Consider the following 24,932-nt stretch of genomic DNA (forward strand, 5'->3'; position numbering starts at 1 on the left):
TCCGGCTTAAGCTTCTGCTCGGCCCGCCGAGAGGCACCAGAGAGCGTCGGGGAGTCGGAGGCCTAGAGCGGCGCGAGACAGCCGCCGTACGATTGCTGTGCGCCCCCTGTGCTCTGCAGCGGGCACTGCACCCAGCCCTCCAGCGCTGGCCTTCCCGGAGGATAACGTACCTACCAGGCCGCCCCCAATCCCACTGTGTTCTCCTCTCCACGCGGTCGCCGTGAATGTCCAAGTAGGCCTCAGAAATGAAGCGGGTGGGAACTGATTTTATTGAAAAAGCATCTTTTAAATGGCCAAAAAACAGAGAACGCAGGACTTTTCCGTTAGGACAGCGGGATGACACTAGCTAGCTGCTTGGCCATGGGGATTGGCTGCTGTTGATTCACTTTCAGCCCTGTTCTAGGCTGTGATCCCATTTGGGTTTTCTTGGCAAACATTCTGGAGTAGTTTGCCATGTCTTTCTCCTGCTCATTTTACAGATGAGGAAACAGGCAAACCCGCTAAGTGACTTGTCCAGGGTCAGCAGCTAGTGTCTGAGGCCAGATTGGAGGAAGATGAGTCTTCCTGACTCCAGACCTGGCATTCTCTCCATTGTGCCACCTAGCTGCCATGGGGAAGATCATTTCAAATCAAAAGACATGCCCCTGCTAGGTGACTGCCTGGGACTTTACCCAGAAACCTGACAGGCACATGGAGGGAGCTACATGGGGATTGCTGGGGATAGCAGGCTTGACAATGGACCAGCACACCTTCCTAGTAGGGAGCACCTAACTTCTCAGCCTTGTGATTTCATATGTAAGTCAGGGAACATGGAAGGGAGAGGAGAAAGGGAGCAAGAAGCTGAGGTTCTGAGTAATTAGGGAGAGGTCCTCACTATAACCACTGGCTCCTCCTAGTTAGCCCTGGATCTTATCCCAGAGGGTTGGAGTAAAAACATTTACTCCTCCTCCTTAGAATGGGTCAGGTGAGCAAGTGCTAAGGCCCTAATCTCCAGGAAGAGAAAGAACAGTCTGGACCTGAGAAAAGAACACAGTCGCCTAAATTCTCCAGCAAGGTGCTGACTCAACAACTGAGGCTTACAGCCAGACTGCAAACATCCGATTTTATTTCAAAACTGTACAAGTGTAGAAACATTTAAAAAAAAAAACAAACCCTAGAGATAAAAGGGCAGCAAGTATTTTACACATTTCCATAGCACTCAAATCAACAGCTTTGGCCCATTTGATTTGTAAAAATTGCTTCTTGGCTCAGCATCAAGTCTTGCATGCCAACCCACAGTTTAAGACCTTGAAAATGGATCTTTTGGTAAAAATATATATTGAAACCCACATACATACATATAAACACATAGGCCCACTTAACACAGGCCCTAAATAAAGGCACATGGCAATAAGTTGGGCTGCCCTGTTATCAGAGCATGTTTTCCTTTGGGGGCAGTTTTTCAGGGGAGATAGATCATTGAAAATGATTGGGGGAGGGGCTAGAACTTCAGGCTCTGGAACAGGAATGTCCTAGGGCAGGAATGGGCCAATACCACTGTGTACCTGACTAGTAGATATGGCTTTTACCCTGGCAAGGAAAGTGGTCCAGCCTCCTCACCTTACACACTAGGTTTAATCAAACAGGTTTATGAAGAGTCAGTTTTCAGGCCCTGCCTGCAGCTGACTTGCTTCAGCCTAGAAGGATTTTTTAAAAAGAGCTACGTGATTTATGGAACAAATGTGGACTGAGCCACAGTAGGGTCAGCAAACTGGATGGAAGAGTCCCCTGGGGTTCGGAAGTCTATCTGGCTATCTGAGGTCTTAGAGGGATGTCTTTGGCTTTTCTGGATGCTGCTGCTTCTGGGCCCAGCACCTCCCACACAAGAATTTCATTGTAGGCTGCTGTGAAGAGCAGTTTGCCAGATGGTGTGAATCTGCAGAGGTGGACAGTATCATTGTGCCCCACAAAGTCTTGCTCAGTCTTCGACATGCAGTCAATGAGTCTCAGCAATCGCTCTGGGGGGACATAAGGGTGCAGAACTGGGTCTCAAGACTCTTGCCTTGGGAGCTGTGCTATCATTACCTTACAGTGGCCTCAGAAAACAGCAAAGGAAGGGCACTCAAACTGCATTATTATCACAATTCAGTGGCTTAAAGATTGTTTTTCTAATCTCTGAGTCTGAAGCTGAGGAGTAATCTAGCCAGTCTCCTTCCTTCCATTATTTTGATGCAGAGGCCTTCAGAAGCAAGTATTTTAGGGGGCAGCTGGGTAGCTCAGTGAATTGAGAGCCAGGCCTAGAGACAGGAGGTCCTAGGTTCAGATCTAGTCTCAGACACTTCCTAAATGTGTGACCCTGGGCAAGTCACTTAACCCCCATTGCCTAGCCCTTACACTCTTCTGCCTTGGAACCAATACATAGCATTGATTCTAAGATGGAAGGTAAAGGTTTAAAAAAAAATGTTGCAAGCATTTCATCATGGAAAGCCTGGCAGTGGATATGATAATTTTCTCATCTGTACTTCTCTTATCAACTCACTATCCCCCTTTCCATAGAGACCCTTCCAAATCTTTTCATCCCTTTTCAAAACTCCCATGGGTCTCCTTCCCCCGTCCTCTTAGCAGAGAACTTTGTCTCCTATTTTACAGAAATAAGTGAGGCTATTTACTATGAGCTTCCTTTCTTCCTTACCATTTATCACTAAGGTAACTTCTGGGATCTCTTCCATCACTTGTTTTTTTAAACCCTTACCTTCTGTCTTAGAATCAATACTAAGTATTAGTTCCTAGACAGAAGAGTGGGAAGGGCTAGGCAATGGAGGTTAAGTGACTTGCCCAGGATCACATAGCTAGGAAGTGTCTAAGGCCAGATCTGAACCCAGGACCACTTGTCTCCAGGCCTGGCTCTCTACCCACTGAGCTATATAACTGCCCCATCTCTTTCACACTTGTTTCATATAATGAATTGGTCTTACTCCTTACCAAGGCTAACCCTTCTACTTGTTCAAGAGTTTCCAGTCCATCCTGTCTCCCTCAAAAGATTGCTCCCTCTTCTATCCTCATTTTCTCATTTACTTCTATCTCACTCTCTACTAGCTCACTTCCCAATGCCTACAAACATGCAGATTTCCAGATTTCAAGAACAGGTTCAGGACAGAGACCTCTTTTCCTCTCCCTGCTTGGCAGCTGTGGAAGAACTTACCACAGTAGCCAATAGCTATGAGGGGTGATCCTGGGGACACATCGAGGGAAGTTGAGAAGTAAGACAAAGGGATCTTCTCTACAACCTGCAGACAGAAGGAGAGGGTGACACTAGGTTGGGCCAATAGGCAGCAGAGCAGTTGCTGTACTGATGCCACCAAGAGGGAGGATCAGGGTACTGAGGAGTGCCTTTTTGTTCAGTACCGCTGGCTCCAGAGTCTCTGCTGTGTTTGGGCATGTACCATGAAAAGCCCAAATTCTAGGAACTTAAAGCCTGAGGTAAGAAATGGTATCTTATTTCACCCTCTTGGCCTGCTTCATGATTTTCAAACCCACCTACCCCAGACCAAGGTGCTGTGGGACATGAAGGCTATGATCTATTTCATGCTATTCCCCAAATGGATCTGTGGCTCAAAGTTCATGTATATACCTGTTTCTGATGGAAGTTATAGAAGAGGACTTCCTCTTTCAACCCAAAGCCTACATAAACCAGCATGTTGCTGTTCCAAGGGCAGAAGGCGGCTAGAGAAGGAGGCAAATTCGTAGGTGTCTACAGGGAAAAATCAAGAATGAGAGAACTCAGGAGAGATCAGTGAGGTCCCAAAGAAAACAACCAGGCTGGACAAACACTCTCTTACCTTTGGACTGGTGGGTGCTGGAAAGCTCAGCCAATCGACAAGCTCACATTTGTCTCTGAGCCATTCCGAAGCCCAGACACTAACTCTCCGGTCTGCGCTGACAGCCAGCCACAGCTCTCCTCCTTCCAAACCAAAGTCATAGTACTAGAGTGAAGGGAAGAGACACCTGTTACATGCCCTCAAGAGTTAGAAATGGGATACACTGAGGCTTTTCCATGGGTTAAGCCTCCACCTCCCTGTCACTAATGTTTTTTTTTTTAATCTATTTAAAACATTTTTATGTTCAGTTCCAAATTCTCTCCCTCCATCCTGGCCCTCCCTTATCTACTGAAAAGACAAAAAATACAATAACCACTATTCAGATGAAGTTGTCCAAAATATTGGCCATATTGTCAGTTATAGCTCACCAGGCTGATGTGAGGCTCCATTTTTCAGGAGGCTCTGCATCAGAGTAGGCATCAGTGGCTAAACTCAACATCTATTGACCATTATTACCAGACCATACCTCTTTACTTTTGCTCTGGATCACAGTGATAGGAGAGCCTTGATGGTCCTTCAGCACCTGTATAGTAATTCCTGTCCTAGAGCTGCTCACAGCCACAATTCCATCTTTGTCTCCAGAAATAATGGTCTGACCTGCAAGTCCGAAATGATAGAAAGACTATAGTTCTCACACCATGGTGGCCCTGGATAGGAGCAGGAGGCGTGCCCAAACTAAAGCAGAAAACTAGATTGCCAGAAAGCAGACATAAAGAAACAAATTCTTTTGTGAGGAATGGAAACAAATGTTTACCTACAAAAATGAATAGTTGTACTAGTGGCATCCTGGTGGGTAAAAATACCTGGCAATGGCGGATTTAAACCTTGATGATCCCTGGTTAGGTATGTACTAGTTGGGATTCCTTTCATATATGCATTAGGCTAGATGGCCCCTGAGGTTTCTTTCAATTCACAAGTTCTGTAGTAATTCTGTAACTCCATTCTAGTTCCCTTTTCAACACTTGGGGAAAACTATCAGCTCCCTCTTCTCCCTTTCTGCCTTACTCTCCTTTCTTTTCTGATTTTGGCTTGAATCTGGCATCTCTGGGTAGGGCTTTATCTGCTGGTCATTCCTAGCTTGTCCAGTTCTATGGAGGCTAGATTACTTAGAGCACTGTCCATGGTCCTTAAAGGCCATCACAGAACATAGAATTTTAAAACCTAAAAGAATCTACACACATTGTAACTTGTTGGAATGTATTTGACTGGAGATATTGGGACTTGTATAGATGTTATAGGAAAAACCATTAGCTTTTATACAGTGTAGGATATGTTTAAAAAAATCTTTTATAGTTATTGTATTTTTGCTTACATCTTTTACATGCTTAAATCTTTTATAGTTATTGTATTTTTGCTTGCATCTATGTGTCTTCACACAGATTCATGCCATTTACCATGCTCTCCTCTACTCTCATACTTACAAACTATGACAAGTAAGAGAAACTGAGGACTGGAAAGAACTAAAAGAGGAGAAAGGGCAATGTATGTGAAACTAAGAGAAGAGTTGAGTTAATATGAGAGCCAAGAAGAAGATTAAAGTAGAATCAGAGGTCAGAAAATAAGATTTAGGTGATAACTGAGGTTAAGCAAGGACTAAAAATGTTCATATTGTATTACCACGGACTGCAGACAAATGCATACCCCCAGAACAAGAAACTAGGAAAGAGCTGCATGTAATCTCATGTAAAAGGAGTAGTGATCTGAAAGGTGGAAAGGTTTGACCCTTTTTAAAAAAGTGATTGAATTTGTAGCTAGAATAGACTTATTTGATTTTTATTGAAATTAATTATAAAAGTTTCATTTATTATTTTTAAAGTAAATTTTTTAGTTGATATGACCATAATAGGGTATACCTCAGATAAGTGTGATGGTTGGGGAATGCAATGTTCTTGTTAAATGATGGTTAATTCTTCTATACCCTGACACTGCTTATGTTACTCTCCTAAAGCTCTAGTGATCTATAGCTTCAGAAAACTTTATTATTTTATTATCTAGAAAGTAGATCAAAGTATGACACACACATTAGAAACCTGTTTTAACTTAGGGAGAAAAAGTTTCTTATAACTTTCACTAAAAAATAAGCCCAGAAAAAAAAATGAAACCTCCTAAAAACTGACATGGGTATTAAGTTGACAACTTCATAAACTCATGAGTTATAATAGCTATTTTTTTTTTAAAACCCTTGTACTTTCGGTGTATTGTCTCATAGGTGGAAGAGTGGTAAGGGTGGGCAATGGGGGTCATGTGACCTGCCCAGGGTCACACAGCTGGGAAGTGGCTGAGGCCGGGTTTGAACCTAGGACCTCCTGTCTCTAGGCCTGACTCTCACTCCACTGAGCTACCCAGCTGCCCCATTATAATAGTTATTTACAAAAATAGTTCAATGAAAAAAATCAAACTAGAAAACTAGAGATATCACTATAAAACAGAGTGACAATTGTAAAATACTACTTATTAGGCAAAAGTATGAATATAAGACACTATAGCAGAAAGTGTGCTGGTCAGAGAATCTTGCTAGAGTGAAAATGATGGGAAACTTGGAAATCCATCTGAGAATGTATGGTAGGAAAAGAAACTGGGCATAATATGACATTCACCTTACATTTCCAAAGAGTAGATTTAAAAGATCTCTGAAAAGGAACAGGTGAAATCTCATCACTTAAAATTCTTCACAGGGAAAGGGGCAGCGAGGTGACTTAGTGGATAGAGAGCCAGAACTGCAGATGGGAGATCCTAGGTTCAAAGCTGATTTCAGACACTTCCTAGCTGTGTGATTTTGGACAAGTCACTTAACCCCAAATGCCTAATCCTTACTGTGCTTCTGCCTTAGAACTGATACCAAAGGGGGCAGCTGGATAGCTCAGTGGATTGAGAGTCAGGCCTAGAGATGGGAGGTCCTAGGTTCAAATCCAGCCTCAGACACTTCCCAGCTGTGTGACCCTGGGCAAGTCACTTGATCCCCATTGCCCACCCTTGCCACTCTTCCACCTAAGGAGCCAACACATAGAAGTTAAGGGTTTAAAAAACAAAAAAAAAAAAATAGAATATATTAAAAAAAAAAAAAGAACTGATACCAAAGATAAGAGTTTAAAAGTAGAAAAGGAAGAAAAAGAAAATGAACCAGATTAAATTTTGATGGAGAAATTCAGAAAAAGCCACAATGAATTCTTTGTCCAGCCCAGTTTAGTACAGGGAGACAGATAAGGAGGTCTGTGAATGCTGGGGACAGGGGTTGGACCAAAAGCACCCAGTAGATGGAGCCCATGTACACTCCAGTGCCCCAAAAGAGGCTGTGTACTAGGGCAAGAAGTCCCAGACTGGTCACCCCAAGACCCATAGAGGAGTACCACCATGGTAACAGGTACCAATTGGCAGCTTTGTTGCCCACCACCCAGTTCTGGATCACAAAAAAGGAGGCCTGTGCAGGATGATATAGAGAAGCCCTTAATGAAGTATGAAGAAAGGAAAACTCAGGTAAGCAAGTAGTAACAGTTTGGCTCAGACCAAAAGTCTGAGACTCAGAATGGGAGTCTTACTTCTAGCATCTAGCCTAGCCTGCAAAAAAATAACCAAGGCACTATTCCTAGACTAAAGGAGAGCCTATAATTTTACCACTCTGAATAAATAGTTTTCCAGTGATCGACAGGGGGGCAGAGTCTAGCAGAAGTCTTCTCTTGCAGAGACTAAAACATAGGTCAGGACCTAATAAAGGTCAGATCAGGTGGCTCAAAATCAGCCTTTGCCCTGGATCAGACCATGCTGGGAGCAATGAAAGTTTGCAGGTTCCCCCACTGTCCCTGAGATACTGAAATACATAATAGCCCAAGAAAACAGCAGTGGGAGCTGCCCAGACCTATCCTCCAGAAATGTGGCAGAGTGAAGCCCTAAACATAAGGCAAAAAAGGGCAGTAAATGAAGGACAATACAACAGATAGCTCCAATGTTAGAACTTGTTTGGTGTTGTCTCTAAGTAAAAACTGAGAAAACAACAAAAAAAAAAAATGCCAAGAAGAATTGTGCTCTTTCCTAATGTCTTTTTTTTTTAAACCCTTATCTTCCATCTTAGAATCAATACTGTGTCTTGGTTCTAAGGCAGAAGAGTGGTAAGGGCTAGGCAATGGGGGGTTAAATGACTTGCCCAAGGTCACACAACTAAGTGTCTGAGGTCAAATTTGAACCCAGGACCTCCTGTCTCTAGGTCTGGTTCTCTAACCAATAAGCCACCTACCTGTTCCCCCCAGAGCCTTTTTGAATGAACAGGTGCAAGCTACTATTCAACTTTTCCTATTTTAATTAGATTTCTTGTAGCCCTTTTACTTTATTATGAAGAAAAGATGTAATGGCTTATTTTATGGACATTTTTTTATCTGAAAGCAGAAAAACTTTTGCTTTAGTTATAAAGAAAGGAATACAGGATAAATTATTTGGTTTGATTTTTCTTTCATTATACTCAGCTTCTGAACATCTAACTGTTTTCAGTTGTCTACATAAAATGCTTCTTTAAAAAAGTCTGAAGTCAGGATATAGGATGAAGAATAGGCAAACCAAAAAAAGAATCCCATTAGCATGAGGTATTATGGTAGCAAGATTGCTCAAGAAATAAAGGCAGAACACAAGAATGACTCTAAGACATCTACAAGCAGTGCTCCAAAGAAAAACACAGGTTGGACTTAAACTCAACTAAAATTCCTTGAAAGATGAAGCAAGGGTTAAAAAAAGGTCAAAAATATTTTTTAAATGTAATGAGAATAGGGGCAGCTGGGTAGCTCAGTGGAGTGAGAGTCAGGCCTAGAGACAGGAGGTCCTAGGTTCAAACCCAGCCTCAGCCACTTCCCAGCTGTGTGACCCTTGGCAAGTCACTTGACCCCCATTGCCCACCCTTACCACTCTTCCACCTATGAGACAATACACCGAAATTAAGGGTTTAAAAAAAAAAGCAAAAAAACAAAAACAAAAAATGTAATGAGAATACTTGAGGACAAAATTGGAAAAGAAATTGGAGTAATGAAAGAAAGAATTTGAAAGGGAATTAACAGGTTAGCATAAGAGGTACAAAATCTTGCTCAAGCCACAAACTCCCTGAAAATTAGAATGGATCAAATAGAAGCTAAGGACTCCTTAAAATAAGAAATTGTAAACCAAGTCAAAGATTGAAAAAAAAAAAAAACAGAAAAAATAGAGGGTATCTCAAAGCAAAAACAACCAATCTAGAAAATAGAGGAAAAAAAATTTTTTTTAGAATAATTAGATTAGGGGGCAGCTGGATAGCTCAGTGGATTGAGAGCCAGGCCTAGAGACAGGAGTTATAGGTTCAAATCTGGCCTCAGACACTTCCCAGCTATGTAACTCTGGGCAAGTCACTTAACCCCCATCTAGCCCTTACTGCTCTTTTGCCTTGGAACCAATATACAATATTGATTCCAAGATAGAAGGTAAGGGTTTAAAAAAAATAATAATTGGATTATTTAAATACAATGATTAGTAAAAGAGCTTAGATATCCTATTTTAAGAAATCTTAAAAGAAAATTGCCCAGATCTCTTGGAAGTAGAGGGCAAAATGGCAACAGAAAGAATCCACCACTTGCTTCCTGAAAGAAACCCTTAAATGAAAACTACTAGGAACATCTAGAGCTTCCAAGTCAAAGAAAAAATACTGCAAAGTAGCCAGAAAGAAGAAATTCAAGCAATACTAAGGTGCCATAGTCAGGATCACATACTATTTAGCAGCCACCATCATAAAGGAGCAGAGACCTTGGAATACAAAATTCTAGGTCAAGGATATAGGCTTACAATCAAGAATAAAAACCAGCAAAATTGAGTATAATTAAACAGGGGAACAAACTGATATTTAATGAAATAGATGACTTCCAGAGATCATTGATGAAAATATCAGAACTACATAAAAACTCAAGTTCCAAAAGAGGAGTCAAGAGAAATATAAAAAGGCAAATCTGAAAGAACACCAACCATAAGGGTCTAAACAAGGTTAAACTTCCATTTTGATAATGGGAGATGATGTATATGTCCCCTATGAACCAAATTTTCATCAAGAGTCAAAGAAGGCGTTTAATTGGCTGAAGGCCTAGGATTGTTTCAGTTATACCTTGATGATCTTAAGAAAAGAATGGAAAGAGAGGGAAGAAGAATACACTGTGGGGAAAGAGAAAGGAAAGTTAGGGGAAAGTATCTCACACAGAATGCACAAGTAGAAATCTAAACAAAGAAGGAGGAAGGGGGTGGGGTGGGGAACAGCTCACAATGAATCTCATTCTCAACTGAACTGGCCAATGGAGGGAACATACATATATTTTCCTTCCTTATAGAGAGGACAGATTGAAGGATTAATCCGTAAGAAAAAACAATTCTTCCAAAAAAATTCATAGCTCTTTTTGAGGTGACAAAGAATGGGAATCTGAGAGAGTGCCCATAAACTGGGGAATGGATAAACAAATGATGATATATAAATGTGATGTAACACTATTGTGTTGAACTCTTATCTCTGTAATAACTAACCAGGATCTCAGAGGACTAACAATGAAACAACCTATCTATCTCCTGAAAGAGATGAAGTGCTCAGAATGAAGAATGAGACAAATATTTTTTGGATGTGGCCAAAGGGAAATTTGTTTTCATTATTGATTATTTGATTGATTGTTTCGATACATATTTGTAATGAGTTTTGTTTTTCTTGTGTTCTCAATTGGAAGTGGGAAGAGGGTGAGAAGATAGAGCTTAGCTGATTATAATAAAATGTTAAAGTTTATCCACATTGGTTTATTTATGGTTTTATTTTGGGGTTTTGGTTTTAGATGAATATTTTCTTACAACAGTAAGAAGTAAATTTAAAAAAAAGAATATACAAGTTAACAATTTTCTACACCAAAGGCGAAATAAGTACTGACAGTTCTGAAAAAATGTATAAATAACTCCTATTTACCTAGTGCAGCAATGGAGAACCTATGACATGGGTGCCAAAGATGGTACACAAAGTGCTCTCTGTGGGCACTGGATCTCCCTCCCCATCCCTCAGGCAAAGCTGCTCCCCTCCCCCTCTCCCTCATGCCAGATGGCATTTTTCCCATCCCCCGCCCCAGCAGTCCAATGGAAGCACACAGGGGATAAGGTGGGCAGCTCACAGGTGGCAGAGCTGGAAAGCTCAGGCCACTCCCCTCCCTCTCTCTACACTGGCTGAGGACATTCCTCACTTCACCCAACCGACCAATGGGAGCACTTCCTAAACTGTGTGGGATGGGGGGGAGGGGCATGGCAGGCAGTCTGAGGAATGGGGTGGGGACAGGGTCCAGCACTCTGTCTCTAAAAGGTTCACCATCACTGACCTAGTGTTCTATAGCTTACATAATACCACCAAGTGAGGCAGAAGGGGCATGTACTGGACCTTCCCTCTGACAAAAGAAGAAAGTGAGGCTGAGGCAGGCTGTGTGACTTGCCCAAGACTATCCAGATAATAGGTGATAAGAACAGAGATGAAGCCAAGATCACCTGGCTGTGATTCCAGGGCCGCTTTGACTCTGCCATATTTACACACACTTGGAGAGGTGAGCTCTGCATCAGCAGCCCCAGAGCCCTTCCCCACCCCCATCACAACCACTAGGGACAACAGGGAAAGCTGCCACTCAGTTCTGGCAGCCTGAGGGCTCTCATGAGCTTGCTGCCACCTGGGGTTGGACAGAAGTCCCACAGAAATCATGGGTTTCCAGTCTCTGATTCCCAAAGAAAACATGGGTGGCAACCCTTGCCTTTATCCCCCAAAGCTGGACCTCACCATCCACAGAGAAGGAGATGGCCGTCACTGGTACAGGGTGAGGGTGTATCTTCAGCTCCATCTCTGTCTGGGAAATGCTGAATACACGGATCGTGCCATCACTGTAGCCAGCCACCACTCGCTGGTGGTCAGTTCTGCCACTACTGGATGATGGATTCCAGGCCAGACACAAGCAACTCTAAGAGAAAGGGAAAGACATGGACAAGCTGCCCTGAGCTATCACTTCCCTCACTATGCAAACTCTGCTTCTGTTAATGCAGTCTAAGCTGCAGAGCTAGCTCTTCTGACCACCACATCACACTGTTTCACCTCACTTCTACAAAGAAGGCAAGGGGTTATAATTTGCCAAACATGAAGAGATTCTCTGGTCTCTTTGCCATGTAAACTACTTTCTAGTAATCTTTCCCATTTTTACCTGTAGAGATAATCTTTCAGAAGTATATACACTTATAGTTACTCCTGTTAAATTTCATCGTTAGCTTCAACCCACCACTCCTCCCCCTATTTCAATCCCTTTAGGGAATCAATCTACTTGGGCTCCTGAAGAACAGAGAGATGAAGGGCCTCAGCTCCCCTTTCCCTTAAAAGGGCAGATGTGGGGCACAGAAAAAGCTCAGGAAGCACAATCCAGCCCAGGGCTCTAGTACCCTGGGATGAGGGATAGCCCCCAATAACCTTACTGACCCCTCAGACCCAAGGAGAAGAATGTTCCATGTGACTGGACATCACTTGGCTCTGTCCTCAGAATACCTGATTTAGCACCTGGAACTGCACCACCAGCTCCATGCTGGTCAAGGACCAGACCCGCACACTGCCATCCTCACCACAAGTGGCACAGTGGGACTCCTTGGGACTAAAGGTCACTTCATTCACCTGCAAGAGAAGGGAAGATAAATGCTAGCCTGGCTTAAGTGAGTCCTTTCTTTCACCCACCAGAGGGAAATTCAGGGCTACCACCAAAGATGAGATTGTTGTCATTCCAACAGGTAACTCATTATTCCTTGCTGTATTCCCTCCCTACCCACCATGCCCCATACCTTTTAACAGCTTTGAGGCTAGTCAATCAATCACATTGAGGACACTATATCAGTAACCAAAGTGATAATAGCATTTTAATAGACACAGTACAAATACAGATAAAATATAGCCTTTGATGATGAATGAGATATTTTTAAAGCATCCGAAGCTCCTCAAAGAAGTAAAGATGGATAAATTGCCCCAATCTGGCAACTTTCCCTTTGGAAAGCTTTTTTCCTGCAGTTCCAAAATGATGTAAAACCCCAATTTCCCAAGTTTCATGTCCCCTACATTTGAACAAAACATGATCAGACAGCATCCCAATACAGAATAAATCTATATGTAATCAGGTTGTGGGAAAGGCCATCTCATGCACTCTTGGCTGATCTGACATTAGCCATACACTAGTTTCTCTGCTGACATGACCCATTAAGCCTACACAAGCACTCCCAGAGTACTGAGGTCTGACTGCTTCTGACTATTTACCTTGTTTTTGTGGCCACTGATCAGGCGGATATTGGTTTTCTCAGCCCAGTTGATATACCACAGGGTGCCTGCAGTTGTGCCCACAATGCCCATATCCATGCTATCATCAAAGCTGGCACTGACCACAGCACCATCCAGAACCATCTCTTGCTCCATAAAGACAGAGCTGGACCTGAGGAACAACAAGAAGACTGGAAATTTGAAATTAGCAGGGGAAAAAAAAGGAATTGGGTATGATAATGGGAAAAATGAAAGCAAGTAGTCTGAAGAGACTAAAGGAAATTATATTGGATATACTTCATACAGAGGTCGGATCAGTCAATGTCTCACTCAAAAAGTTTTAGTACGAAGCTCAATTTTCCTAACCTGGCATTCAAGGACCATATCCCTCCCCATTCCCACCCACTATGGACACTTCCCCTCTATTACTTAATGCTTTGGCTACACTAGTTACTGACTACCTCCCTGCACATCCATCTTCCATGTACTCCAACTTGTGCCTTTGCTCCTGGTCCCTTTTAGGCCAGAATGTCCACCCTTCCTATCTCTGCCTGCCAACATGCTAGTTCTCTCATTTGTCAGGAGCTGGCAGTGCTGCAGTATCCAAAGGAGTACTTTGTGCAGAGGAAGTATAGTTATTCTATACTCAAATCTTCACAAGCCTCTTAGGTCAGCATGTACCACATGGGTGGTATTTGGTCACTTTTTAGGTTGAGAGGCTAGCCAGGAAATGGAAGGATCATAAGAGTGTTTTGAGTCTAGGGAGCCTGGAGAGAGGAAGAGAATTACCAAGTGTTTAGAGAGTAGTACAGGAGTGATCAATGATGAGAGGAAACAGTAAGAGACTAGAGAGTTGATTCAGGTCAGTGCTTAAAGGGCAGAGGCTCTGCCTTACCATATTTTTGTGTGTGTAATGAACTCCTTTGTCTTCTGGTGAAGCCTAAAGACCCTCTCTCAGAATCATGTGCATAAAATTAAATACTGAGGATTAGAAATATTATTAAAACAAGTTAACAGACCCTGGATCAAGAACCTCCGCTACAGGAACCACACACAAAGGGCCAAAAAACTATGCACACCCTTTGCCCCAGCAATATCACTACTGGTCTATATCTCAAAGAGATCAGAAGTAGGAAAAAGGACCTACCTATACCAAAATGTTTTCAGCAGCTCTTTTTGTAGTGGCAAAGAATTGGAAACTGAGGAGTTGTTTATCACTTGGGAAGTGGATGAACAAGTTGTAGTATATGGTTGTAATGGAATACTATTGTGCCATAGGAAATGATGAACAGGAGTTCAGAAAAACCTAGAAAGACTTATATGAACTGATGTAAAGTGAAGTGAGCTGAACCAGGAGAGCAATGAATATGGTAACAGAAATATCATATGATGATCAACTGTGAAAAACCAAACCATTATCAGCAATGCAAGTTCTCAAAATATCCACAAGGGACCCAAGATGAAAAATGCTATCCATAGCCAAAGAAGGAACTATTGGAGTCTGATTACAGATCAAAGCATTCCATCTTCCACTTTATTTCCTTCATGAGTTTTTATTGTACATGTGATACATCTCTTCTATTAGGACATAAACAATATGAAATATATATTGCTAAAAGCACTGTAATAACCTGTGTCAGACTATTAACTACCTCAAAGAGGAAGGAAAGAGAGGGAGAGAGAAAATCTGAATCTTAAAACATCAGAAAACAATTCTCAAAAAATTGTTTCTACATGTAATTGAAAAAAAAAAAGTTAAAAAAAAAAAAAAGAACCTCTGCTACAGAAGAATGAATGGGTCCATGGTAATTCCAGCCAATGTATGAAGGAGAGTTAGAGGTGGCAGATATGAGTTGGAGAAAGAGGATATGAAGGTGTAGTAAGGCCAGCAGATGGGCCTTTAATAAGTTGTATCCTAGGGCTTTCCAGCCCAATGCAGTCTCAAAGTAGATACCCTCCTCTAAATACCCTATATATCCTAGGGATGGGAAGTCCTGGGTTCAAATCTGTCCCCTGACACTTTCTAGCTGTGTGACCCTGGGCAAGTCACTTAATCCCCATTGCCTAGCTCTTACCAGTCTTCTGCTTTGGAACCAATTCTAAGATGGCAGTGCAATATTGAGAAGCTATCAAATCAGACAGTGGTTCAGTGGGTGGAGTACCAGGTCAGGAGTTGAGGTCAGATCTGACCTCAGACACTTACTAGCTATGTGACCCTGGATAAGTCATTTAACTACTGCTTGCCTCAAGTTTCCTCAACTGTAAAATGAGGATAACAGCACCTTCCTCACAGGATTGTCATGAAGATCAAATGAGAAAATGTTTGTGAAGTACTCAATATAGCACTTGGCACATATTAAGAGCCTTATCAATGTTCGCTATTATTATGATGATAATCTCATGCAATGTATGTTAATCGTGATATTACAAGATCTATTTTGGGAAGAGATTGACCATGTCAGGGGAGAGATACAGCACAGGAGTACGAGGTTCTTATGACAGTGAGAAGATACATTAAAGGATCAGCTGAAAAACCACCTCTCCTCCATGAAGCTTTCCCTGATAACCTTGCTACAAAATAACCTCTCCTACAGCTGATATCTAAGCACTTTAGATTCTGTTTATGTAGTTACAATATTCTAATTTGGTTTACTTTTATCTCTTTAGATATCTACTCACCATTACTAAAGTGTAAAATTCTCTAGGGCAGGAAGCATGCTTATTTATCTTTGTATCTTCCAGCATCTAGCACAGCAAATTAAACAAAGTAGATGCTTACAAAATGTCTATGAAAGGAATTCTATTCCAAAGTATGGAACATAATGCAGAGAAGAGGACTAAGGCAGTTCCCTTAGCCAGCTAACCAGGCTTTAGTGATTGCCCTGGCTATGGCCACTTTGTGTACATGGATTTGTAGGGTTTCCAGGAAGTGGAGTTTGCTAGAACTGATGCAAAGCAGCTGCCTTTCAAAATACACTTGAATTTATGAGTGGGGGGGTCTTCTCCTAGGACAGTGATGACAAACCTTTTAAAGACCACGTGCTGTGCCACCCCACCACCACCTTACCCCAGCCAGGGGAGGTTGAAAGGGAGAGGAGTGGCCTCAGCACCCTGCAGAGAGGCCTCTGCATGCCATCTTGGCCCTAGGAAGTTCTATTGAAAAGGCTATCCTGAAGACTCTTTTAATTCCTAAATCCATAATTTATAGGTATACCTGCTGTACCTATTTTTGCTGCCTATAGAATGTAAGCTCCTAGAGGGAAAGCACTGTTTCATTTTTTTCTTGTATCCCTAGCGGAGTGCCTAGCACATAGTAGATACTTCAGTAAAGACTTGTAGATTGATCTGCTCTTCCAGAAGCAGAAATCAAAAGGATGAATATTCCCCAAAGCACCATCATTTTCTTTAAATCTACAATCACCAGAGTTAAAACAAAGAAACAGTCCTATACTCTTCATTGTTCTATTCTCTACTCTTCCCTCTTACCCTCTCAAAAAAATGATATGCTTTTCCTTAATTTGAATCCTATCACTATAGTCCAATGGACTGCCTGGTCCCCTGGTTCCCACTCCCAAATATATCCTTCTATTTGCCAGGTCCCTATCAAAGGCTTGGATACAGAGGCTCCTTCCACTCAAAGGCAAGGAATGGTGGGAGAATGGGAAGGGATCTTGATCCTGTCTCTAGATACTGAAGGTGAGACAATGTTATGCTCTCATACTATTTTTTAAAAAGAGCTACTATATGATAATACATACATAACCTAGATCAAATCACCTGTCAGCACCAAGAGGGAGAAGGGAAGGGAGGAAAATAAGTTTGCCATATAACTTGGGAAAATGTGTTAAGATGTTATTACTCTTCTTTTGGGCAAAAATAAAAAGATCTATTATAAATATTTTTTTGTAAATGGGGTTTATTTTCCTTTTTCTTTGCTCTCTTTGAAGCACAGGCTAGTCAAAAGCTAGGTCAAACTATTTAGTTATTATGGGGGCTGGAATAAGTCACAGTTCCAACACAGCATTAGTGTGCCAGTTTCCCAAAGCCCCTCAAACAAGTGTTATTTTCCTTTTTGGCATCTTTGCCAATTTGATAGGTGTGAAATGAAAAGTGTTGCTTTATTTGCATTTCTCTCATTAAAGCAATTTTTCACTGATTCTAATTTATGAGAAAAAGAATTCTCCAAGAATTAAATGGTTGAAGGATACAAACAGGTAGTTTAAAAAAAAATGAAATCTATGAAATGAGATATCACCAACGTTGGCTCTGACAGTGTCTTTTCCAGTTCTACAACACTGGTTCTAGACTTAGAAACATAAGCAGACAATTATTCTTAGAGATGAGACATGATTTAATAGCCCTTCTCTACTAAAGAAGTAACACTAAATACTCTAGGAACTAAAGTGACAGTACAGTGTTTAGATCATTCTTATATAGTAGACAACCTGAAGACAGAGTCTCAAGCTCTGAAATCGACAAATCAACTTCTCTTCCCCAGGAAGAAGCAGCTGGTAATGAGTATCTAGCTCTTAACATAGTGCCTGGCATGTAGTGATTAGTAAATAGTTACTGAATGAATGAATGAATGAATGAATGAATGAATGAATGAATGAATGAATATCCTGTGTGCCTGTCTCACCTTGCCCCAGAACCTTTCAGCCTCAGCTCTTGCACTGCTCCCACTGCCCAGAGGCGGATCCGTTTAGTATTACTGCCACTTATCAGCCGGTTTCCAGAACACAACAGCACACCTAGAACACGAGGAAAAAATGAATTAGTTTGCCTCAACTTGGGTCTTGAACTAGCCAAAGTACCATAAAATATCACTGTTAAAAGGGATGTCAGGATAAAGACTGGGAGGCTGGGGAGGATATAGAATAGAATATATCACAGTATATTTTTGGTGGAGCTGTAAACTGGCACAACTATTTTGGAAAGTAATTTAGAATTATTCAAATAAAGTGCCTAAAGTGTCCATACCCTTTGGACAACATGAAGATATTCCACTATTGGAGGTATAATGAAAGCCACTGATAAGAAAAAAAAAGTCCCCATCTACTCCAAAATATTTATAACATTTTTTTTTTGTGATAGCAAAGAATTAGAAACAAAGTAGATGTCTATGAATTTTGGTGCCTAAATGTACAATGGACTATTACTGTGCTATAAGAAGTTATAAGTTTGGTAAATACAGAGAAGCATGAAAAGATGTATATAAACAGATGCAGAGTGAAGAAAGCAGAGCCAAGAAAAAAAATACACAATAACTACAACAATATAAATTGAAAGAATACCACCATACCAAAAAATCAAAAGTAAATGTAACAAAAATTATAAAGATCAAATGGGACTCGAAGACACAGTCTACCCTTTCATAGAGGTGTGAGGTCTACAAGTGTTATACATTGCACATGTTTTGGGACTTTTTCAATGTGTTAATCATTTATGTTGATTTTCTTTCTTATTTAAAAAATACTCTTTGCTGTATGGGATGGCTCTCTGGGAAGGGGAGGTAAAAATTTACTAAAGATAATTAAGATGATGGAAGAATCAGAAGACATAGAAAAAAAAAACCTATTTTTTAAAACTCTTACTTTCTATTTTAGAATTAATACTGTGTATTGGTCCCAAGGCAGAAGTATGGTAAGGACTTGGCAAGGGGGGTTAAGTGACTTGCCCAGGGTCCTACAGCAAGGAAGTGTCTGAGGTCAAATCTGAACCCAGATCTTTAGGTCCAAATCTCTATTCTTTGAACCACCTAGTCATCCATAAAAAAATTACTTTTAAAAAAAAGACAATATTAGAGTCTTTGTGCTGTGTTTTTTGCATTTTATTTCACAACTTTTAGGCTATTTTTCATTTTACCTTTGTATCAGTAGAACCTAACAAAATGCTTTGCATGTAAGCATGTGTTTAATACACACTTGTTGAATTAAATTGAATGTGAGAGTTTGAAGGAACCTTGGGAATGACCTCTGGTAACTTTCTGGATTTGGCTATTCAGTCCCTATCCTGGAAGGCAGCCGCCCATGGAGATGCAACTCAGAAACTATCCTTGCATGGACTACAGCCATAGCTACTGAAGACCCAGAAAAGTTCTAGTCATCAAAGTCCTTGTCACCATTAAATGGCTCAACAGAAATAGGTGTGATTCAGGGCAAGCTAGATGGCTCAGTGGATAAAGAGCCAGGCCTGGAGACTGAGGTCCTAGGTTCAGATCTGACCTCAGACACTTCCTAGTTGTGTGACCCTGGGCAAGTCACTTAACCCCAAATGCCTAGTCCTTACCACTCTTCTGTCTTAAATTTAGTATTGATTCTAAAACAAAAGGTAAGGGGGTGGGGAAAGAATGACATAAGGATGGATGGAATGATGGAAGGAAGGAAGGAAGGAAGAGGGAAGGGGGGGGAGGGAGAGAAGGAGAGAGAGAAGGGAGAGAAGATGGTTCTATCAGTGGAAATGATACCAATCAGCTGCTTTACCAAAACCATACCCTCTGGGCCATAGAATCTTTCTGTTGAACTTGCTGCTAAAACCTTCCACAGGTGGTGTTTCCTCCACAGATTGAGTTCCTTGAGAAGTGCTCCTACCAGTCTACTTTATTCAGTAGATTACATGCTTGGCATATAGTAAGCATTTCACAAATGCTTCTTTCATTACATTCATTTACTCAGAAACAAGGTCCATTTAATATCTGTAATGATCCCAGAATCAACTGAACAGAGTGGGAACTTTTCTTGTTCCCTATGGAATCATAACTAGATCAAAGCAGGTTTTGCAAAGGTATCTACTCACCAATCTCACCCTCATCAGCCTCCCAGGTCATAAAACATCGGGAGGTCCTTATGTCCCAGACGCAGATCTGACCAGTGTTGGTGCCACTGTAGAGTAAGGGAACGACACTGTAGCAAATTGATGTCAGTTCCACTGGTCCTATTTCATGAGGGACAGGAATTCTGTGGACCTGACACAAAGAAACATCAATTGATGTTATGGATTTTCGATGAGGTTTTATTGTAGGCATTTTATCAGAGAAGATGAATGCTGGTATTCACAACAAACCAGAAGAAATCAGGGGCAAACACCCCTCTATAATCAACCTGTAACCACAGGTTGTCCTCTGAATATCATAAGGTTGCCCTGAGTGAGCTCTCCCTGCCCTGTCAGAAAAGAAGGGGATAAAAGATTCAGAGATACCTGGAGGTTGATGTCAGCTCCCCGCTGCTTCATGAGCCAGAAGGTAATAGCTCCCTGGCCCACACAGGCAATTTCATTAGCACTGAAGGGGTTAAATGCCACATCATGAACTGGATCCATGAAACGGGTGGAAGACATCAGTTCATAGGTGATGGCATTCCAGAGAGCAATGGTGCGGTCACTGTAATCCCCTGAAAGTCAGACATGTGTTAGACATTAAAGTCTCCAGTATATAAACTCTTTGATGGAAGACAATGTTTTTTGGTTTGTTTTTGTAAACCTGGAGCCAATATGGTGACATGGTCAGAATGCACAGAGTAAACATTTAATAAATGCTTGTTGAATTGGGCTGGATGGTATCTAGAAGTTTTTAGTTTCCAAAAGATGGGCATTAAGTCATACTGTTTAGCATTAAAAGAACCTGTAACTCAAAGGAAGAACACATTTTAGGGGAGGCCCTCCCACAAATACAATTTTTTCTCAGCCCACCCTTACCCTTTAAGAGATAATCAAGGAATGAAAGCAACCTTTTTTGATCATTTCTAAGGATATAACTTTGTATTTGCCTTGGCCAAATGACGAAAGGCAAACAGTTGGGTTTGAACTCCAAATTCCCATGCTACTAACCCAAAGAGATGAAAAGATGATTATCATGGGAGTATGCCATAGCTTGCACCTCAGTTTCATGATGAAACAGAACCTTTTGGCAAGTGCCCCCTGGCACATCCCAAATTCGGATTTGACAACGAGAGCTCTCATCCCCCCGGCCAGAGGCAGAGGCAAGGATCTAGAAGAGACAAAAAAACAAAAAAGTTGTCACAGCAATGATTTGATAGACCAAAATCTTCTTTGTCCAAGAAGTTTCAGACTTCAAAAGGTATAATGCCAGGCCACAAATACAGACACACACACAAACACAAACACAAACACAAACACATACACTCTCTCTCTTGAATTCATATTGTTATATATGTTCATGGGAATACAAAAGTAATAGAGATTTTAACCCAAAATTACTCTATAAATGGATAATGGCACCAATTCCATTATCTCTAATTAGTCCAAATGAATAGTCCAAAAATACTATCTGCAAAAAAAACCCTAAAATACCTTGCTAGTTGGAAGCAAAATTTACTGATTTGAGATTTGCCTCCTCATCCTCTCTCTGGTAAATGTACTCATTAGGAACAAAATAAATGTGATGGATAGGAAAGAAAAACAAAGGCCCAGGATAATAACATTTACATAAATAAGAGTAGAAGATGTACAATGAAAAAGGAAAGTGTACAGTTGACTGACCTGAAAGAATTCTAATTCTAACCCTATCCTTTCATGGTGTCCAACCAATTTCCCTACAGTACCTAGGTAGAGATATAGGCCTCTGGTGGGAAAAAGAGGTTGTATGTAGCCTGAAACCTAAATCAGAACTTTCTACAGGCTAAATTTTATAGAAACTGGATCTCTCAGATAGGCTGAGAATGGGGTGGTAGTTTCCACAAACATAAGTGTATAAACAATCTCTTGCAAGAAGGGAGCTGATCTTTAATCAAATAATCAATAAATATTTATTAAGGCCTTAATATGTGCCACGCACTGTGCTAAATGTTGAGGCTACAAGTAAAAAAGATTTTTCTTTGAAATGAACTTAAATTTTAATGAGACAATGAGCACATATGAAAATGTGTAAAACAAATATAAAATTAATAAATTCAATTATGGAAATATGTGTGTGGGAATACACACACACACATACACACACACACACTCAAAGTTGGGAGGATAAGGAAAGGCTTCATTCGGTAGATGGTGATTGAGTTGCTTCTTAAAGAAGGGGATTCTTAGATAAGGAGGGAGGCTATTTCAGGAAGATGAGAGATGGCAGGTCATGAGTGAAGAAAAGAAAGGTCAGTTTGGCTGAGCTAGAGTACTGGAAGGTGGTACAACAAAGTTGGAAAGATAGTCAGGCCAGGTTGTATAGGGCTCTAAAAGCTAGACAGAAGGGTTTATATTTTATCCTAGAGATAGCTGGAAGGTGGTTGATTAGGTCATAATTGCACTTAGGGAAAATTACTTTGGCAGCAGTGAGTAGGAAGGATTGAAGTAGGGAGACATATGAAGCAAGAAGACCAATTAGAAAGCTATTGCAGTAACCTAGATAACAGATGATGAGGGCTTAACTAAAGCAAAGCTATGTAAATGGAAAGAAGGGATCAAATGTGAGAAATGTTGGCAATTGATTCAATTTACAAACCTGAGATACCAGAAGGATGATGGTTCCTTTGACAGAAATAGGGAAGTTTAGAAGAAAAGAGGGTTTAGAAGGAAAGATAATGAGTTGCTTTAGACATATTGAATTTAAGATATTCAATTTGAAGTGGTAAAATTGGCAACTAATGATCTGGGACTCAAATACAGATGAGAGATAAGGGCTAACTAAACAGAAATGAGTCATTATGGAGATAACATAAACAAATTTTATATAGCTCTTGAAGGTTTTCAAAGCATTTTATGAAGATTATCTTATTTTATCCTCACAATTCTGGAGGGAGGTGCTATTATCATCCCTATTTTTACAAATGAGGAAACTGAATCAGACAGGATTAAGTGACTTGCCTAGAGTCACATAGCTAGTAAGTGTGAGACTGTATTTGAACTTAGATGTTCCTGACTCTAGCTCTAGCACTCTAACCACCAATCCTCTTTGTTGCTTTATAAATGCAGAAATTATTATTGGGGATGTAGACACTAAACTCTAGCCCAACTATCAATAATATGGAATTAGGTCTTAATCAATGATACATGTAAAACCCAGTGGAATTGTGCGTCAGCTAAGGAGGGTTAAGGGGGTTTAGGGGAGAGGGAAAGAACATGAACATGTAACTATGGGAAAATATTCAAAATTAAAATTAAAAATAAACAAACAAATAAATGCATAAATTCCTCAAGAGTGGGGATTGTGCATCGGCTATGGGGGGTGGGGAGGTCAGGGGAGGGTGAAGGGGAAAGTAAGAACATGAATCATGTAACCATGGATAACTTTTCTAAAAAATAAAAATTATCTAAAAAAAAGAGAGTGGGGAGTATTTCATATTTTTATCTTTGGATCCCTAGTACTTAGCATAATGTTTGGCATATAGTAGATGCTTATTAAATGTTTGCAGATCAATAGAGTACTCATATCAAAATCCCAAATCCAGTCCCACCTGAGATTTTCTTTATCCATAAATAATATATAGGCTGCCTCTTCATGTGTTGTATCTACAAACCTCACCTCACCTACCCTCATACTCCAATAGAATGTAAGCTGCTTGGAACAGGCACTATATTATTTTTAAATCTTTGTGTCTCTAGTGAACTAAATAAATGTCTAAGTCTGTTGAATTCACAAGCCTGATTAGGTCCTTGTTCCATCTATTTACCTAAAAATGAAAATAGTTCACAATTATTAATCACTTTATAATTCACAAAAAAAAAAAAACCTTCCCATAACCATCCTGTGATATAGGCAATGAAAATACTATTATCTCTGTTTTACAGATGAGGAAATTGAGATAGAGGTTAAATAACTTGTCCATAGTCATGTAGCTAGTTAGTGACAGGGCTTGAACCTTATGACTCCAAACCCTGTGTTCTTTCCAATGACACAGTGACCCTCAAGCGAGACCTGGCCTCTTCTATTTGGTTAGCCATAATGCTTCCTCTGGAGAAGACTGGGCTACAAGTGCTGTCCTTCTTCCTATTTGTAATTATTTCTGGTCTTTCTGACCACAGGGAAGGAAGAATCACATCCTGAGTCTTCTCCAGAGGCCATAAGGCAACTGGTATGTGAGAAATCTAGACTTAGATGAGAACAGGGATCAAGCTTTCTCTGGGTAGTGTGTAAACGGAATTAGCTCCAGCCCATCCATGGTCAAAACTCTACTATCAGAGATAATGTCATTCCCACCTCCCTTAGTGGGGAGAGGAGATCAGTTACCCACACGTGACAATAAGTAACAAATCAAGAACAAGGGACTGCCCTTTGGGCAGTCCAAATCAGTGTAGAGGCTGCCATTTGTCCACTTGAATTAGAGGTAGACCCACAGGAAGTAACCAACACACTTGAAGAGATAGTACCTTACCTCACTTGGCTTATATTTAAACAAATATCAGGTAAGTCTAGTATTTGACTTTGAGGACTCAAGTTGGGGTTGTTTCACTGAAGAACATTTGCAGGGTACCTAAGTGGCTCAGTGGATAGAATGCCAGGCTGGAAGACAGGAGGTCCTGGGTTCAAATTTGACCTTAGACACTTAAGATACTTAGTATCAATGCTAAGATAGAAGGTAAGTATTTTGAGAGGAAAAAAAAAAAAGAACATTTGTAGACTCTCAAATATCGGTACCCGGGCATCGTGCCTGACAGCTAAAGTAGAAATTTCTTCTGGGTGGCCCAGCCAGTGTTGCTGGTAGCCTGAGTGCAGGTCTTCCACTACAATCACACATCCACAGGTATAGGCAAAAAAGCCTGTATGGAGAGGCAGAAAAGTAGGAAATCATTACTAGTGAGGACAGTAATTAAGTTAAAAGGAAATGGCTCCCTCTCTACCTTAA

General features: G+C 40.8%; 1 protein-coding gene across 1 annotated transcript in view; it reads right to left on the minus strand.

The window, feature by feature from the left end:
• Window positions 1-1,083: 1,083 nt before the first annotated feature.
• The window catches only part of WDR90 (WD repeat domain 90), a 58,770-nt gene continuing 34,921 nt past the window's right edge, over window positions 1,084-24,932 (minus strand). The window contains exons 31-43 of the mRNA XM_044657133.1: window positions 24,725-24,846; window positions 20,968-21,127; window positions 20,341-20,531; window positions 19,939-20,107; window positions 17,783-17,894; window positions 13,144-13,315; window positions 12,391-12,513; window positions 11,641-11,818; window positions 4,324-4,454; window positions 3,819-3,962; window positions 3,611-3,730; window positions 3,182-3,266; window positions 1,084-1,997 (exon numbers count right to left, since the gene is read on the minus strand). Coding sequence (XP_044513068.1) covers window positions 1,783-1,997; window positions 3,182-3,266; window positions 3,611-3,730; window positions 3,819-3,962; window positions 4,324-4,454; window positions 11,641-11,818; window positions 12,391-12,513; window positions 13,144-13,315; window positions 17,783-17,894; window positions 19,939-20,107; window positions 20,341-20,531; window positions 20,968-21,127; window positions 24,725-24,846 — 1,922 coding nt within the window. The 3' untranslated portion in view covers window positions 1,084-1,782. The remainder of the gene's footprint in view (window positions 1,998-3,181; window positions 3,267-3,610; window positions 3,731-3,818; window positions 3,963-4,323; window positions 4,455-11,640; window positions 11,819-12,390; window positions 12,514-13,143; window positions 13,316-17,782; window positions 17,895-19,938; window positions 20,108-20,340; window positions 20,532-20,967; window positions 21,128-24,724; window positions 24,847-24,932) is intronic.

Source organism: Gracilinanus agilis, chromosome 1, assembly GCF_016433145.1.
Source record: "Gracilinanus agilis isolate LMUSP501 chromosome 1, AgileGrace, whole genome shotgun sequence".
Lineage (NCBI taxonomy): Eukaryota > Metazoa > Chordata > Mammalia > Didelphimorphia > Didelphidae > Gracilinanus > Gracilinanus agilis.